Raw genomic sequence first — 15,722 nt, 5'->3', positions numbered from 1 at the left:
CTTTTCCAAGGTTTTTCTACCCCGAATCACTCCCGGTACCGACCGGGCCCAACGTGTTCCCCGTGGCCACCGTGCGATCCACACGTGGGGACCGCGGGGCCTCCCCGCCAGCGCCACGTGAACATCCCCGGCCTGACCACGTGACGTCCGGCGGAGAGGGGAAAGAGGCGGGGCAAGCCCATATCCCAGCGTGCCCCGCGCCTGTTCCCCTCTTCCGGCGCCAAGATGTCGAAGCGAGGTGAGACAGGCCCCGGGGCGGGGGGGCGGCGGCGGCGGGATCCGGCTCCATCCGCGCTCCCCGCGGTGCCTCCATCGCTGCTCCGGGTGGGGATGGCGAGGGCCGGGTGTGGGGAGCGCGGAGCCCGCGGATGGTGCCGGGAATCCCTCTTCCACACACACACACACACACACACACGCACACGCACACACACACCGGGAGGTGCTAGGCCGGCTCCTCGCCGTGCGCCATGTCCGGGCTCCTAACCCGCTTCTCGCCCTGCAGGACGCGGTGGTTCCTCGGGTGCCAAGTTCCGCATCTCCCTCGGTCTCCCGGTGGGAGCTGTGATCAACTGCGCCGATAACACAGGTGAGGGTGAGCGGGGCCGCTCCGGAGCCCTCGTTTTCTTCCTGGAGAGTTCCTATAATCATGGAATGGTTTGGGTTGGGAAGGGGCTTCAGGGCATCCCGTTCCAACGCCTTGCGATAGGCAGGGGCACCTCGCACTAAACCATGGCACCCAAGGGTCTCTCCAGCCTGGCCTTGAACGCTGCCGGGGATGGAGCATTCACAGCATCCTTGGGCAACCCATTCCAGTGCCTCAGCACCCTCACAGGGAAGAATTTCCTTATATCCAACCTAAACCTCCCTTGTTTAGGTTGCTGGGTCTGTGCTCGTGGAAGGAGACAGCAACAGCAGTGCTTTGGGTGAAGAGGCCGCTTGTGCTGTTGGCTTTCACTCAGTGATTTGACTTGGGAAGCGTTGTCCTGGCCAGCCCCGTTGACCCAGGTCTTTCCATAGGTGCCAAGAACCTGTACATCATCTCCGTGAAGGGCATCAAGGGCCGCCTGAACAGGCTGCCAGCGGCCGGTGTGGGTGACATGGTGATGGCCACCGTCAAGAAGGGCAAGCCAGAGCTGCGGAAGAAAGGTGAGTGGGGAATGGCTCTGCTGGGGGGCGGTGGGATCCCCTCTTTGGGTGGAGACACTGGGAATGGTTCTGCCCCCAAACCGGTGCTGAAGTTGGGCACTGGATCTCTGGAGCGTGGCCTCCACCCTTCGAAAAGCACTTGCTGGGTCTGTGGCAGTGGCTCGGTGAGTTGTCGTGGAAGGGCAGAGCGAAGGCACTGCTTTTGGGTGAAGCGGCAGCTTGTGCTGTTCGTTTCAATCAGCGGTGGGACACGGTGCTTTGGTACCGTGGTTTGGCGCTGCTCAGGGTGGGGAGGGACCTGTGGGTTGAGGGTGGATTTAGAGAGAAGGATGGGAAGACATCAAATTGTCCAAGTAGAGATACAGCTGCGAGCATCGCACCATCGGTTTAAGTATCCTGTTGCCTATAATGTGGAATTTCACGTAGCAAAGCCCTGCAGATGAGATGCTGGCTGTGACACTGAGCTGCTCCTGTCTCTCTGCAGTCCACCCGGCGGTGGTAATTCGGCAGCGGAAGTCCTACAGGAGAAAAGACGGAGTATTCCTCTATTTCGAAGACAACGCAGGTGTGATAGTAAATAATAAAGGAGAAATGAAAGGTATGGATGGGAACCCTGGGTGAAGGGGGAGCGTGGAGGTTGGTGTTGCTGCTTAGAGGGTGGAAGGACCCCGATGCTCCTCATAGAGGAGCAAAGTGCTGCCCTGACCCCTCTCCGTAGCCATGCTGGGCTCTAAGGCGCCGTTGTCCTCCTCTCCTTTTTCCCAGGCTCTGCCATCACAGGCCCTGTGGCGAAGGAGTGCGCGGATCTGTGGCCCAGGATAGCCTCCAACGCGGGAAGCATCGCGTAGCCGCGGCGTTCCATACACACAATAAAAGTCCTTGTACCAAACAAGTGGTGTCTTTCTTGCCAAAGTGCCCTTCTCTGCGGAGCAGGACCCTGTCCTCACAAGGGAGGTAGTTCTGGGAAGCCAGTTTATACAGCTCCTTGTCTGCGTGGAGCAGGGACGGGGGGTTTGGAGGTTTAATACCCAGTGATAAGTCTCTTTTTGTAGGCAGAGTCTACCTCTGGAAAATTCCTGGAAGGGGCTTGCGCTGGAATGGCTTTAGCAGGATTGACTTGAGCACTGGATGTCCGCATGAATAGAAGTGGGGTGGGTTTGTGGAAGCTCTGCTGCGAGATGCCTGCACACAGGGGCTGGAATTTTCTTCTAGAACAGGCAGTTGAAGTGCTTAGGAACACTGCTCTGATGGTGCAGGAGGGTGGGAAGCAGTACCTGGAAGTGAGCTGTACTGTGAGCTGCTTGAGCTCACCATGCACAGCAGCTCTGAGGAATGATTCTTGGGCCTTGCTGAAGACGTGCAAGGACACAGAGCTTCATGGCTGCTGGTGGAGGTCGTGTGTGAAGCCCTCCAGCCCCGAGGTCAGCGATGGGCAGTTGTGAGTGAAAGGTCTGAGCTGAACTCTCAAGCTGAGCTGAAAGGCTTCACGAGCAGAGCTGGAGGTACGTCTACACACAAACACTTGGGCTGTGTGAAGTGGTTTTCCTCATGTTCCTCTCAGGTGGAAGCTGAGAAGGGGATGTTTGGATGTGAACCAGAGGTCAGCTGTTTTTTTGGCTCTCCTGAGCAAGGTAAAATAGGGGTGATAGTGTCCTGGATGCTGTAGCCCTGTAATGCCCCGCTTGGCCCCAGTCCACATCACGTTGTGACCCACAGGAGCTGCAACCCTTCCTTGGACTGCCCATGGCGTGCTTTGCTTTGTGAAGGATTCCTGGTCTTTTCCTGCTATTCCTGATGCTTTCAGCGCAGAGAGGTTACAGTGGATGAAGTGGTTACAAGCACCAAAACCTCAGAGGTTGTGTAGAAAAAGATAAGAAATGGACAAAAGCAGTGCTTTGTAAACCCCTGTTTTGACACAGCTGTTTGACCAAGAGACCAAGAATGCACAAAATAATGTGGCCTGGAAAGTCTTAACTCGGGCATTCCAATTGGACAACTGGGATCTGGGGAGGGAAACTTGGGAAAAGACTTACCCCAACTGAGGGCTGCTCTCTTTTCTGCAGGTCGTTCCATGGAGCTGGCAAAAGGTTGTGGCTTCTTCCCAGGAGAGCTGGAGTGCCAGGAGGGCACAAGGGGTGCTCTTGGCTGTCATTGCACTGCTCTAACCCATGGCTCAAGTCACTTTGAGAGGTGCCATCCTTCCGATGCACTGGTGATGGAGGAGCTGTTCTTCAGCCCTGGGGAGAGACACGGAGACCTGCTGCTGAGTAAGGAACCATCACTAAAATAAACGTGTTCTCCCTTGACGGATTTTAACAGCTTGTGCTGCGTTTCTGATGTCTGAAGCTGTTGTGAGGCAGGGCACAAGGCTGCCATGCTTTGGGTGACTGGCCCTGGATGAAATGCTTTGGGTGGGTGATTGTCCCTGCTCCTGGGCAGCAGTTTGGGATGGGTTGGCAGCATGAGAGGTGTTGTGGCAGGTCATCCCTCTCTGAGGCTGAGGAATGACCCACCCCAAGACCAAGCAGAGGGGCAGTTGAATGGCTTCAGCCATAGTTTGAAGCTGGTATTTGAAAGTGTTCTTTGGTTTTTTTTTCTGTATGATGAGGTGTTCTAGAGAAAGTTAATAGGGAAGTCATTAGGTTATGTGCCAGGAGCCTGGTTGGAAGCATGCTGAGAGGTGGGGTTTAGGATAAAATGAAGGGTAATGAGAGGGCTGCAATGTAGAAGAGGCAGTGCCACAGGTGCAGGGAGTGAGGCAGTGGAATGCTGCAGAGCTGCCTCATCCCTGCACACAAGGAACTCTTCCTGCCCTTGCTGCACAGTGGGGGTATAGCTCAGGGGTAGAGCATTTGACTGCAGATCAAGAGGTCCCCGGTTCAAATCCGGGTGCCCCCTCCCCTTTTCCTGCTTTTTATCCAGAAAAAGTTGGGGGGGGGGGCTCTCCATTGCCATGTGTTTCCCCTTAACTGTCTGCTGGCTCCATCCTGGGTTTGACAGGGTGCTGGCCAGAGGTGAAGTTGATTCCTAAAGAATATCAGTGGGATGTTTGTGAGGGAAGAAATGAACATTTCTTGAGAAACTGGTTTTTGGCCTGGGATTAATCTGTAGGGACTTTGTTGGGCTGGTGATTTATGGGGAGCAGTTGTGGGGAGCAGTTGTGCATGGGGGTATAGCTCAGTGGTAGAGCATTTGACTGCAGATCAAGAGGTCCCTGGTTCAACTCCAGGTGCCCCCTCTTTTTCTCCTCCTTCAGCCTGCCTTTTGCCAAAATAGGATCCAGAAAGGAGACTGAGAGCTCTCCCTGGGCCTTGTGAGGATGTGCTGTGCACTGAACGTTGGTTTCTGAGCTCCAGTGCTCAAGGAGCTGAGGCCCTGACTCTTAGGAAACTGGAGTGCACTGTGTAACTGCTCCCTGTCTGTGCGTGCACTGCTCTCTGTTCTTAATTCTCTGCAGTAATGACATTAATGATAATGCATCATATTTAACTGCCTGCAGAGGTTCTGTCAGGTGCATGAAGAGGCAGAGGGGGGTTGTCAAGCAAAGGGATCCCCAAAGCAGACAGCAAAACTTGTCTCTATATGAATGTTTCAGATGTCTCTTTTTGAAGGTGCATTGTCGAGGGGGTATAGCTCAGTGGTAGAGCATTTGACTGCAGATCAAGAGGTCCCTGGTTCAACTCCAGGTGCCCCCTCAGGAGTCACTTTTTCTTTAGGATTTTGGGGTGTTTGTTCACTGGAAGCCTGTGAACAGCTTCCTCAGCTTCCTCTCCTGTGCATTCTTTTGCATGTTAGACCTGGAGCAGAACAGTGTGGGGAGACTCTGCCCAGTCCTGTCCGAGACTCTTAAGGCCATGTCATGGAAGAGTGGACTCAAAGAGAGCAGACTGAGCTGGGAGGAACTGGGCCAAGGCTGTTTGGGGAATAGAGGAGTGTCAGTCTCCTGTGCTGGAATGTGGTGACTTGATGTCTTGTGCTGCTATTGTGCTTCAGCCTTGCAATTTCTGCCTCTGGATTGGATTCCTATGGAACAGAGAGGTTGGAGACTAGGCAAAGAACATCCTTGAGATGCTGTTTTGTTGGTGGCCACTGTGTACAGTGGGGGTATAGCTCAGTGGTAGAGCATTTGACTGCAGATCAAGAGGTCCCTGGTTCAACTCCAGGTGCCCCCTCTTTTTCTTCTCCTTCAGCCTGCCTTTTGCCAAAGCTGGTCCCAGAAAAAAGGTGGAGAGCTCTCTCTGGGCCTTGTGAAGATGTGCTGTGCACTGAACGTTGGTTTCTGAGCTCCAGTGCTCAAGGAGCTGAGGCCCTGACTCTAAGGAAACTGGAGGGATTGTGCACTGTGTAACTATTCCCTGTTTTATGTACTTCTCTGTTCTTGATCCTCTATTGCAATTCTCTGTACAGCCTTTTGGGAGGAACATTAAGGGGCAGAGGGGGCTGTCAGGTAAAAGAGTAACAAGTGAATAGAAAAGGCTGGCTCTCTATAGAAATGCTTTTAGAACCTCTCTGTGAAGGCATGTTGCCACGGGGGTATAGCTCAGTGGTAGAGCATTTGACTGCAGATCAAGAGGTCCCTGGTTCAACTCCAGGTGCCCCCTCTTTTTCTTCTCCCTTAGCCACCTTTTTGCCAAAAGTGGTCACAGAAAGAAGACCAAGAGCTTTCCTTGGACCTTATGAGGATGTGCTTTGTGCTGAAGAGTGGTTTCTGAGCTCTGTTATTCAAGGAGCTGAAGCCCCGAATAGGGAAACTGCAGGGGTTGTGCACTGAGTAATTACTCCCTGTCTCTGTGTGTACTTTTGTCCTTAATTCTGTGCAGTAATGACATTTATGGTAATGCATCACATTTAACTGCCTGTAGAGCCTCTGTGAGGCACATGAAGAGGCAAAGGGGGTTGTCAAGTAAAGGAATCCCTTAAGCAGACAGCAAAATTTGTCTCTATATGAATGTTTCAGATATCTCTTCTTGAAGATGTGTTGCCAAGGGGGTATAGCTCAGTGGTAGAGCATTTGACTGCAGATCAAGAGGTCCCTGGTTCAACTCCAGGTGCCCCCTTTGGGTTGTCCTTTTCCTTCACGAAGAACTGAGCATTCCTCCCTTTCAGCTCTGCTGTCCTTGTCCTGCCCATGACGGCATCTCCAAAGGCCAAGATTGAAGATACTCAGCTGAGCACTTAGCTGAACACTTCCTATGGGAATGGTGTCAGTGACGAAGCAAAGACACAAAGGTTATTTTTATAGAAGAGGAACCTGCAGGGGATCCAGTTTGTGTGTGTAATTAGGCCCTGTCTATATGTGTTTGTCTCCAGATTGTGCAGAGAATGTTACAGAGACAATTTTGCTTGTACATTAGCATGCAGACAAGGGTGCTGTCCTAGTGGAATGTGTCCCTGCCAGAGGCAGGGGGTTGGAAGTGGATGTTTTTTAAGGTCCTTTCCAACCCAAACCATTCTGTAATTCTATAGCATGAACCAGTGGACATAGAACTCTAGATGAAGTTGTGTGCTGTTCCTCGTAGAAACCATCACACAGGGGGTATAGCTCAGTGGTAGAGCATTTGACTGCAGATCAAGAGGTCCCTGGTTCAACTCCAGGTGCCCCCTTTTTTTCTCTTCCTTCAGCCTTCTTGCCAAAACTGATCCCAAAGACGATGGAGAACTCCCCTTGGATCTTGTGACTTGTGCTCTTCACTGCTTTCAGAGCTCCATTGTTCAAGCATCTGAGGCTCTGACTAAAGAAAACTGCTGTGCACTGTGTGAGTAACTACTCCCTCTCTATAGACTTCTCCCTGGTTTTGATTCTCAGTAGTATTCTCTGTATGGCCCTTGGTAGGCACATCAGGAGGCACAGGGGGTGTTGGGTCACAGTCTTACCATGGACAGAAAAGCTTGGCTCTCTGTAAAACCCTGCTTATGTGTGTTGTCAGGGGGTATAGCTCAGTGGTAGAGCATTTGACTGCAGATCAAGAGGTCCCTGGTTCAACTCCAGGTGCCCCCTCTTTTTCTCCTCCTTCAGCCTGCCTTTTGCCAAAATAGGATCCAGAAAGGAGACCGAGAGCTCTCCCTGGGCCTTGTGAGGATGTGCTGTGCACTGAACGTTGGTTTCTGAGCTCCAGTGCTCAAGGAGCTGAGGCCCTGACTCTTAGGAAACTGGAGTGCACTGTGTAACTGCTCCCTGTCTGTGCGTGCACTGCTCTCTGTTCTTAATTCTCTGCAGTAATGACATTAATGATAATGCATCATATTTAACTGCCTGCAGAGGTTCTGTCAGGTGCATGAAGAGGCAAAGGGGGGTTGTCAAGTAAAGGGATCCCCAAAGCAGACAGCAAAACTTGTCTCTATATGAATGTTTCAGATGTCTCTTTTTGAAAGTGCATTGTCGAGGGGGTATAGCTCAGTGGTAGAGCATTTGACTGCAGATCAAGAGGTCCCTGGTTCAACTCCAGGTGCCCCCTCTTTAGCTGCTTTTAGGCCCTCTTCTCGTCTGGAATCTGCTCACAGACAGTACAGAGACTTTCTTACCCTTCTGCGCTCTTGGCAATCACCTGCTGATCGTTTTGCAGAGTTTGCCACGTTTCAAGCTCTCCTGAATCCTGCACGTACATGCATACGCTGGCTAACGCAGGTGCTACTGCTCCAGTTTTTCCTGTTTGAGTAATTGCCATTAATTTAACCACTAACCACAGCGCTTAACCCTTTTCTAGGAGCGGGATCTCTGCTCAAGGGGCACCGGGGCAGTGCTGTGGGGCTCAGCGGCTTCCTGGGTGCTGAACCGACAGGGAATCACTGCCTGCGCCCCTCGCGGGGCTCGAACTCGGCTCCTTCAGCCCCGCAGCCCGACGCCCTGCCCCTGCGCCGCGCCCCCGCCGCAGGGCTCGAGGGGCGGGGGGGCTCTGCCGGGGTGAGGTGGCGCAGGGGAGACGCGTCGGGCCGGGAACCGGGAGGTCGCCGGTTCTAACCCACCCAGGGCCGCTACCGCCAGCAACGGGACCCGGAAACCGCCTTTATACATGGCAATGCGGAGAGCTCCGGCTCGGGGGCAGCCGGGTTTGAGCTGCTTTACGTGTGGGAGGGCTTTCACTACTGCTCGGTGTCTCTATTGCGGGTTGTTTCGCTGGGGTTTACGGTGTTTGTTCCCTACCGAACCGCACCGGGAGGCGCCCGGGCCCGGCCGCGCTTCAGCTCCGCCGCCATCTCCCCGCCTCTCCTCAGAGAGCCGCGGCCGGAAGTGACGACTTTGAGCCTGAGCCGCGCAGGACAGTCGCGCCGGCGGCGAGTGTTGGTGACGCACATCCGGGCCCGGTATCCGCGGAGACGACAGCGCCCGAGCGGCCGCCGCCATGGGGGGAGGCGACCTGGTAAGGGGGGGACGGGGGGCACCGGAGAGGCTCCGGGCACCGCTTTGGGCTTGGGGCCTTCCCCAGCCTTGGCAGCGCGGTGATGGGAGGGCGCGGTTGGCGTTGTCCGGGGCCGGAGGGCTCGGAGCGGGCCCTTGTCGGCCTCCGGCCGTGAGGGCAGGCGGCTCGTGGTTAACGTGGCAGCGCGGTGTCTCCCCTCCCGCAGAACCTGAAGAAGAGCTGGCACCCGCAGACCCTGCGCAATGTGGAGAAGGTGTGGAAAGCCGAGCAGAAGCATGAGGCCGAGAGGAAGAAGATCGAGGAGCTGCAACGGGAGCTGCAGGAGGAGCGGGCGCGGGAGGAGATGCAGCGCTACGCTGAGGACATGGGCACCGTGAGGTGAGGGGTACCCCGGAGCCTCAGCCCTGCATGATGAGGCGTTGCGTGTGCCCCTGTCGATGGGTTTAATGTCTCTGTTGGGGGGTTGGAACCGGATCTTAGGGCCCTTTCCGACCCCAACCGTTCTATGATGAGAGGGTTCTTTAGGTCAAAAAGACGTTGCCACTCTCCTCCATAAGCCACTGCCTTAAAATGTAACTTCAGAAGCTTGAGAAGGGAAATAAGGTGGTCTTGTTTGCAACAGGAAAAAAGAAGAGAAGCTGGAGTGGATGTACCAGGGTCCTGGCGGCATGGTGAACAGAGAGGAGTACCTTATGGGTCGCCCTGTGGACAAATACATCTTTGAGAAGATAGAAGACAAGGATGCAGGCTGTTCCAGTGAGACAGGGCTTCTCCCAGGCTCCATTTTTGCCAAGTCGGGTGCCAATTCTGTCCTGGATATGGCAAACAAGATCCGGGAGGATCCGCTTTTCATGATAAGGTACTAAATGAAGCCTTGAAAGCAGCAGTAGCTGAGGCAAAGCACCAGGAGTAGCAACCCCCTAAGAAATGTCTTATTTGCCTTTGTAAAGGCTGCTGTGGTGTGTGTGTCTCAAAGCTACAGCTGCCTGTTAGTGAGCTCTAGGCTGGAGGTGGCGGTCCTGCCTGGGAAGAGGTCAGAGGCCCTCTTCATGACTTGTAGGGTTTTGGTTGTTGTGTGTTCCACACACAGCAACGCGACATCAAAGAATGCATTTGAGGCAGTTTGCTGCTTTGGGGTAACATTGCTGACTTGGTTTCAAATCTAAGGCTTTGTGACCTGAACGAGCCTGATGATCGTGGAGCTGGAAGTTGGGAAATGCAAAGATTATTACTCCACATTGATTCCCCTCTCCCAGCTTAGCTCACCCTTGCATGTGTATGAATATATGTGCTCTGCTGTGATTATTAGGCTTTTCTTAGTGTTGTGGGCACATTGATGGTTAATAGAAGAGCTTTTTGTTTTCCCTACTGGTTGCACTCTTAACTGGAGGAGGAAAGGGCAGACACCTCCATAGCTGGATCTGCTTTGAATGGACACAACTTTCCTGCTTGATGTGTTTGTAGAGCTTGCACTTGGTTGGTACCCTTTATGAAAAGCTGGTATTTTTCAATTGTTTGAAAATCCTGGTTATTTTTGTTCTGCTTTAGGAAGAAGGAGGAGGAAAAGAAGAGAGAAGTGTTAAATAATCCTGTGAAAATGAAGAAAATCAAGGCACTGGTAAGTCTATCTCGGTGCCCTCTTACAGACTGAAAGCACAGAATGCACTGAACCAAGGAGAGGATCATAGGTCAAAATCAGTCTCCTTTTAGGATAAGGAGCTGAGTTTTGTTTCCTGACTCAGGAAATTCAGCTTCCTATAATCCTCATAGCATAGAATAAGGGTCTCAAACTTCTGTCTGCAGGAATCAGTTTCTCCTCCTTTCAAGTTCAGTTTTATTTTACTCTTCTGATGTGCTTTGGGTTTTGTTAGCTGGTGATTAATGCTTTAGTACTACAGGGTGATTGCAGGCATAGGGTGTGACAAGCACTGATACCAGACTGTCACTAGGGAGGACTCCTTTAACCTCCTTAGTTCTGAGAGAGGACCTTGTTTAATGCTTTAGGTTTTGTTTCAGGAGCCTTTGCACAGAGAGCTCTGTTCCTTACCTTGTGGTGCTAAGTGTGGTCCCAGTCATTCTCACTAAGGAACCGGTCTCTTGCTTTGTAGCTGCAAAGCAGTTTAGAGAAAAAGGAGAAAAAGAAGAAGAAAGAGAAGAAGAAGAAGCACAAGAAACATCGACATCGCAGCTCCAGCAGTGGAAGTGACAGCAGTGAGGAGGAGCGAAGCAAAACCAAGTATGTTTGGAGGCTTGATACTAAAAGTACCTTGTTTGCTGGTTACTTGTTTTTCATGCATCCTCTCTTTGAGTCTTATCATTCTAATGGGTGCTCTTTATTTCCCTCAGTGTTGTTACTTCATTGGGTTTGCATCATTAAATTATTCTTATGACATTTTAATGTGGACAAAAACCCGATGGTATTCTTGAATTTCCTCTGCTTCAGAAGCCCTGTTCTGTTTTCTCTTTAGGTCTCAGAAGAGGGTGAACAGTTCATCCTGGAAACCTGCTCCTCCCAGAGTCACAGGATATGGCTTACAAGTAAGTCCATGTGTTTTGCACAACTCCTTCAGTAGCAGCAGCCCTGAGTTAGGGAAGAAAAGGAGTTTTGGCAGTTTGTTGTGAGGCTCCTTCACCAACTGCAAGAGGATTTTGAGGGGGACATGGTATAATAAAGTTTGGATTCGTTTTGGAGCCATCTAGACCTTTAAGCTAAAGTTGTTCAGATCCTGGTAGGACTTTTGTCTGCTCTGAATTCGAGTTAAGCTTGATTTAGTTTCTCTTCACATCACTACCCATCTGGTTTAATCCTCTGCTGGACTGTCTTGGCAGAGGTCTCCTCTGTGGCCTTCCATTGTTGTTGTGCTCTTACAGGGCATCTCTCCTGAAAACACTTTTCAATTCCAGGTTAGAGACTCTGAGCAGAGCCACAGGTCTCGGAGCTCTCCAGTTGCCACTCAGGAGAGGGGGTCCCACAGGCACCGGGATCGCTCCAGGTCCAGGAGCCGGTCCCGCTCGAGCAAGAAGAATTCAGAGCAGCCTGGATGCAAGAGCTCCAGATCTCCTCTTAGACACAAACAGTGAGTGTGGCTGACCTGGGTGCTGTAAACCACAGGCTGCTTGTGGGGGGAGAGTTCTCCAGAGTCAAAATCCTCTTACTCAGTCTCCTACCACTTCCTGTCCATGTTATTGCTGGGTTCAGGGTGTAAAGGCCAGAGCTGTGCTGCTGTTGAAGGGAGCAGAAGCACATGGGGCAGTCCCTAGTGAGGACATGCTCTCTTTGCGCTCTTCATTTGGGACACCCTCTGTCTAGGAGCACGCTTTAGGTATTGCCTGTGGCTGTGCTGCATTTGGGCTACTGATACCTTTTCAAAGGTATTTAGAATTGTTGAATTACCTTGACTAAATGCTAAATGGTATTTATTGTTTGCTAAAGTAATTAAAACTGAGTAAAATAGATGGGAATTCACGGTATACTCACTAGAATTGGGTTTGAGAGTGGACAGGGTTTGAGAGTCCTGCAGTTGTGAGAGAGATCTCGGTTTCCAACTGTATAGAAACAATCCAGGGCAAGCTTAGAGGTGTGATCATGTGTGTTTGTCTGTCCTACTATGGGTAGTTCTGGGTTACAGGCACAGCAATCGGGAGGAGAAAGGGAGAGCCAGAAGCCCTTCCCCTAAGAAGAGCTACCGACGACAGCAGACTCAGGGTTACACAAGGTGAGGTCTTGTCCTTGTGCTTTTGGATGGAAGTTGCCCTGGTGATTGCAGGTGTAATCTGTGAACCAAGTTTTCCTCTGTTAACTAAAATAGATTGGATTGAATGTCCAGAAAGTCAGACAGGGAGTCCTAAAGTGCCCTGTTTTGTGCTCTGGAGCTTGGCTGGTAGTTGCCATCTCGGCCAGCTTCCTGAACCAATGCATGTGGTTGTTGGTTCTCCATGTGTCTCATATCGCTATGCAAGGCAGTGACACGAAGTCAGTCTAAGTGCCATGGATTGTTAATTAGAAAGGTTCTGTTTCACTGCTAACAAGAAAACAGGACCTTGACAGCATCATCTTGAAACCCAGAAGGCTGCAAAGGGGGAGAAACCAGAGTGTTGTTTTTTTAGGGGTGTGGTAAAGCAGAACACTTAGACCTGTATTGACAGACTGGCTGCCAAAGGAAAAATCCGTGTTAAACACCTTGGTTTTGGGGGTTGTAACTCAAAGAATGGAAAGCAAAGGTCGGGGAGGGGGGGGTTGCCCAGCGTGCTGTTGGTTCAGAGCAGTGATGTCTTCAACACAACAGGAAGATCTCTCCGGAGGAACTAGAGCGTAAACGCCAAGAAATGATGGAAAATGCCAAGTGGCGGGAAGAGGAGAGAGCAACCAACCTCAGGAAGCACCAAAAGGAGGAGGAGCAGGAGCGGGAGCTGGAGAAGCTCGACTCCAGAGATGGGAAGTTCTTCAAGTGAGTGTCTTTTAGGGTCTGCTTTTGCACTCAAGGGAAATACAGGCCATAGCGTCTGAGAGAGAGAGTGATGGCCTCAATGTTCAAGGTGCTTCAGGTAATGGTGTAAGATCCATCTCTACTGTGTTTTGCAGTAGAACTTAACATCTACTGTTGCCAGACTCTCTTCTGCACCCAAAAGATAGGTATTTCTGTGATGGCTTTGGCAGTCAGACTTGGGAACCAGCAATCAGGTATTTTTTTTGCCAACCTCTGGAAATACCTGGTAGTGCTTTACATATTTAATACATAGATATTAGAAAATTCTCTGGTTTTAGGAGCTTTCAGCAGTTTTCAGCCTGCAAACCCACTGTGTGCCAAGAGCTTGTTGGGTACGGCTTTCTGACCCACAAGAAATAAGACCATTTCTAAACACGGGTGGTAACTTACAGTCCTTTGTGCACATGGCAAGCAAAGGAAATTGCCTTCCAGAACAGGCAGTGGTGTGTCATAAAGGTCCCAGGGCAGTGTTAGGTAGTTTGGAGTAGAGTTTTTCAGGCTCTATAAATTAATCAGAGGAGAACTCTGATTTCCAAAGCTGCCCAGAGCTGGGATCACACAAGGGTGGCTTAATCACAAATGTCATGGAGAGGAATTTTTTACCAGGGCCTGTAGGGACAGGCCAAGGGGAATGGCTTTAACCTGCCAGAGGGGAGACTGAGATGAGCTCTTAGGCAGAAGCTCTTCCCTGTGAGGGTGCTGAGGCGCTGGCACAGGGTGCCCCATCCCTGGCAGTGTTCAAGGCCAGGTTGGCCACAGGGGCTTGGAGCAAGCTGCTCCAGTGGAAGGGGTCCCTGCCCATGGCAGGGGTTGGAACTGGAGGAGCTTTAAGGTCCCCTCAACCCAAACCAGTCTGGGATTCAATGATTTTTTTGTGGTTCCTTGTGCAGCAGCATGGGGCTGAGCTGATAAACATGGTGTTTATTGCATATTAAGAGACAGGCAGGAAGGGATTGTTCATCAAAGCACAGCACTGGGATCTGAAGTAGCAGAGTCAAGTGAGTGGTCACAAGGATCCCTCCTCTCTCCTGTTACTGACATAGGCATGTACAACACGAGCTCTGGTCCCTGGAGAACGCTGCCTTCCCTTCAAGAACACTTTGCTTTTCCCTTGCTTGCTTCATAGAAAGCAACCAAATCCCCACTGTGCTTGTAATTAAATGGAGGAGGCTGGAGAGCGGCTGGAGAGCTGCTGCAGATGTATTCCTGACCTTAAATCAGGCCTTGGAGCTGTTACAAGCCAGACTAAAAGGTGCTCAGTTTAATGCAGACTTTAATAGGAGCTCATTCGCTGGTTTCTCTGTTAGATTGGGGTAGATGACTCGGGATGAAGAGTCCTGCTGGAAATCATGTCATGTTTAAAAGAGATTTATCAATCCTGAGTTCTCTCTTTTGGCTCAATTCCCTGCAGTCGCTTAAAACTGGAGAGTGCATCCACTTCCAGCCTGGAAGATCGGGTGAAGCGCAATATCCACTCCCTCCAGAGGACTCCTGCTGCCTTGGAAAGGAACTTTATGCAGAGATGAAAGAACTTCTCCCTCTGCCACTGTGCAGAATTGAAACGGACACTTGCTCCCAAAGGTGAGAGGCCTCCAGCACAGATCCCTGCTCTCTACAGCAACACTTCCCATCTCCCCAAGAGGTGCTGGATTGCTGCGCGCTCAGGACATTGCGAACATGTTTGTAGTGATGTGACCTTGCAGGAAAACCTTTGCCGGAGAACTCGTGAGCTTTTGTATCCCGTTTTTAACCTATGGCCACGTCTTTTCCTTCTCTCCCCACCTTGACCGGGATCACTTTTGTATATTGTCATTACCAAATCCTGCCGGGCGGTGACTGCTTGGAGCAGATGGTCCAAGCTCTCCACCTGACGGAGCAAAAGCCCTGGTTTTGTTAGTCCTTAAACCCCAAACTGGTACCAATTCACACGTGAGTTAATTTGGTGGAATCTGATGAAGCTATGCGAGTAACGGACAAAATCCCATTCAGTCCTGTGGCTGAGTGGGGCGTGGGTTTGGAATGTGTCATCTCCAAAAGCCCTGGGGGTGTTACTTGGTTGCTCGCAGATGTCAATGATGTTTGACCCAAAAGGAGTCATTGCTCCGGGGGGGCAAGGTAAGGAGCAGAGCTGGCACACGGACGGTTCTCTGGGGTTTTGTAAGTAGTGTGTATATGTACAGCGCTGTACATCTGCCTTTTCCTTTTTGGAATCGTAAGAAACTTCCCTCTCCTATTTAAATGCTTCTTTGTGGTGTTTGGGGGCGGAAGGGGCGGGGAAGCCTTTGTGAGGGCCCAGGCGGGCTCTAACCGGCAGTGGTGGCCCCTTCTCGGCTTCATCCGAGCTCCCGACCCCGGTGCTGCGAGACCTGGAGGGGGGAACGACCCTCGGGGGCCGGGGGGGGGCACCCCGCGCAGCGCCGATCCCCGTCCTCACCCTGGGAACGGCGGCCTGTGACGTGTGCAGCAGTCCATTCATAAGTCCGGGCGCCTCGCTGCTTATTGGTCCGTGTGTAGCGGGGCGTGGCCCGGGCGGGGTCGTCACGCCAACTGGGCGAGACCATCGCCGGGAAGAGAAGGAGGGAAGGGCGTTTTCTTTCGCCTTTTTCCCTCTCCCAATGTCCAACCTTTTCCGTTGCTCTCTGTCCCAGCCTGAGCCGTGCAGCGGTTCTCCTCGTTTCTACCGCAGCTCCAGGCGGAGCGAAGCGGCGGCCAGCGCGGCGCTCCCGTTCCT

The 15,722-nt window shown here is 51.9% G+C and overlaps 2 protein-coding genes and 10 non-coding genes across 13 annotated transcripts; all 12 read left to right on the top strand.

Annotated features, from left to right (window-relative positions):
• Positions 1–154: 154 nt before the first annotated feature.
• Positions 155–14,913, top strand: CWC25 (CWC25 spliceosome associated protein homolog). Of its 2 annotated transcripts, XM_057433230.1 has the most exons (11): positions 155–162; positions 8,467–8,504; positions 8,710–8,882; positions 9,127–9,363; positions 10,053–10,122; positions 10,613–10,740; positions 10,973–11,042; positions 11,409–11,581; positions 12,134–12,220; positions 12,791–12,952; positions 14,403–14,913. In XM_057433230.1, the coding sequence occupies exons 2-11, from the start codon at positions 8,487–8,489 to the stop codon at positions 14,515–14,517; spliced, it is 1,233 nt and encodes a 410-aa protein (XP_057289213.1). In that variant the 5' UTR covers positions 155–162; positions 8,467–8,486; the 3' UTR covers positions 14,518–14,913. The 2 variants fall into 2 exon arrangements, with proteins under 2 accessions (XP_057289213.1, XP_057289214.1); XM_057433231.1 differs by lacking the exon at positions 155–162 and having other exon boundaries at positions 8,417–8,504.
• On the top strand, positions 165–2,038 carry RPL23 (ribosomal protein L23). Its single transcript, XM_057433232.1, has 5 exons — positions 165–238; positions 503–586; positions 1,018–1,146; positions 1,631–1,744; positions 1,912–2,038. The coding sequence occupies exons 1-5, from the start codon at positions 226–228 to the stop codon at positions 1,992–1,994; spliced, it is 423 nt and encodes a 140-aa protein (XP_057289215.1). The 5' UTR covers positions 165–225; the 3' UTR covers positions 1,995–2,038.
• On the top strand, positions 1,270–1,400 carry LOC130611968 (small nucleolar RNA SNORA21). The gene has a single exon (XR_008975364.1). It is a non-coding gene; the product is annotated as a small nucleolar RNA SNORA21 (small nucleolar RNA).
• TRNAC-GCA (transfer RNA cysteine (anticodon GCA)) lies at positions 3,973–4,044 on the top strand. Its single transcript has one exon. It is a non-coding gene; the product is annotated as a tRNA-Cys (tRNA).
• TRNAC-GCA (transfer RNA cysteine (anticodon GCA)) lies at positions 4,313–4,384 on the top strand. The gene has a single exon. It is a non-coding gene; the product is annotated as a tRNA-Cys (tRNA).
• Positions 4,770–4,841, top strand: TRNAC-GCA (transfer RNA cysteine (anticodon GCA)). The gene has a single exon. It is a non-coding gene; the product is annotated as a tRNA-Cys (tRNA).
• On the top strand, positions 5,247–5,318 carry TRNAC-GCA (transfer RNA cysteine (anticodon GCA)). The gene has a single exon. It is a non-coding gene; the product is annotated as a tRNA-Cys (tRNA).
• Positions 5,676–5,747, top strand: TRNAC-GCA (transfer RNA cysteine (anticodon GCA)). The gene has a single exon. It is a non-coding gene; the product is annotated as a tRNA-Cys (tRNA).
• Positions 6,132–6,203, top strand: TRNAC-GCA (transfer RNA cysteine (anticodon GCA)). The gene has a single exon. It is a non-coding gene; the product is annotated as a tRNA-Cys (tRNA).
• TRNAC-GCA (transfer RNA cysteine (anticodon GCA)) lies at positions 6,679–6,750 on the top strand. The gene has a single exon. It is a non-coding gene; the product is annotated as a tRNA-Cys (tRNA).
• On the top strand, positions 7,073–7,144 carry TRNAC-GCA (transfer RNA cysteine (anticodon GCA)). Its single transcript has one exon. It is a non-coding gene; the product is annotated as a tRNA-Cys (tRNA).
• TRNAC-GCA (transfer RNA cysteine (anticodon GCA)) lies at positions 7,530–7,601 on the top strand. Its single transcript has one exon. It is a non-coding gene; the product is annotated as a tRNA-Cys (tRNA).
• Positions 14,914–15,722: the final 809 nt, after the last annotated feature.

The sequence above is a fragment of the Pezoporus wallicus genome, unplaced genomic scaffold, assembly GCF_028554395.1.
Source record: "Pezoporus wallicus isolate ANWC-B61680 ecotype Strahan unplaced genomic scaffold, APGP_CSIRO_Pwel_v1 contig_10813, whole genome shotgun sequence".
Classification (NCBI taxonomy): Eukaryota; Metazoa; Chordata; class Aves; order Psittaciformes; family Psittacidae; genus Pezoporus; species Pezoporus wallicus.
The sequence above is the reverse complement of the archived record's forward strand: the minus strand, read 5'-3'. Positions and strand labels throughout refer to the sequence as shown.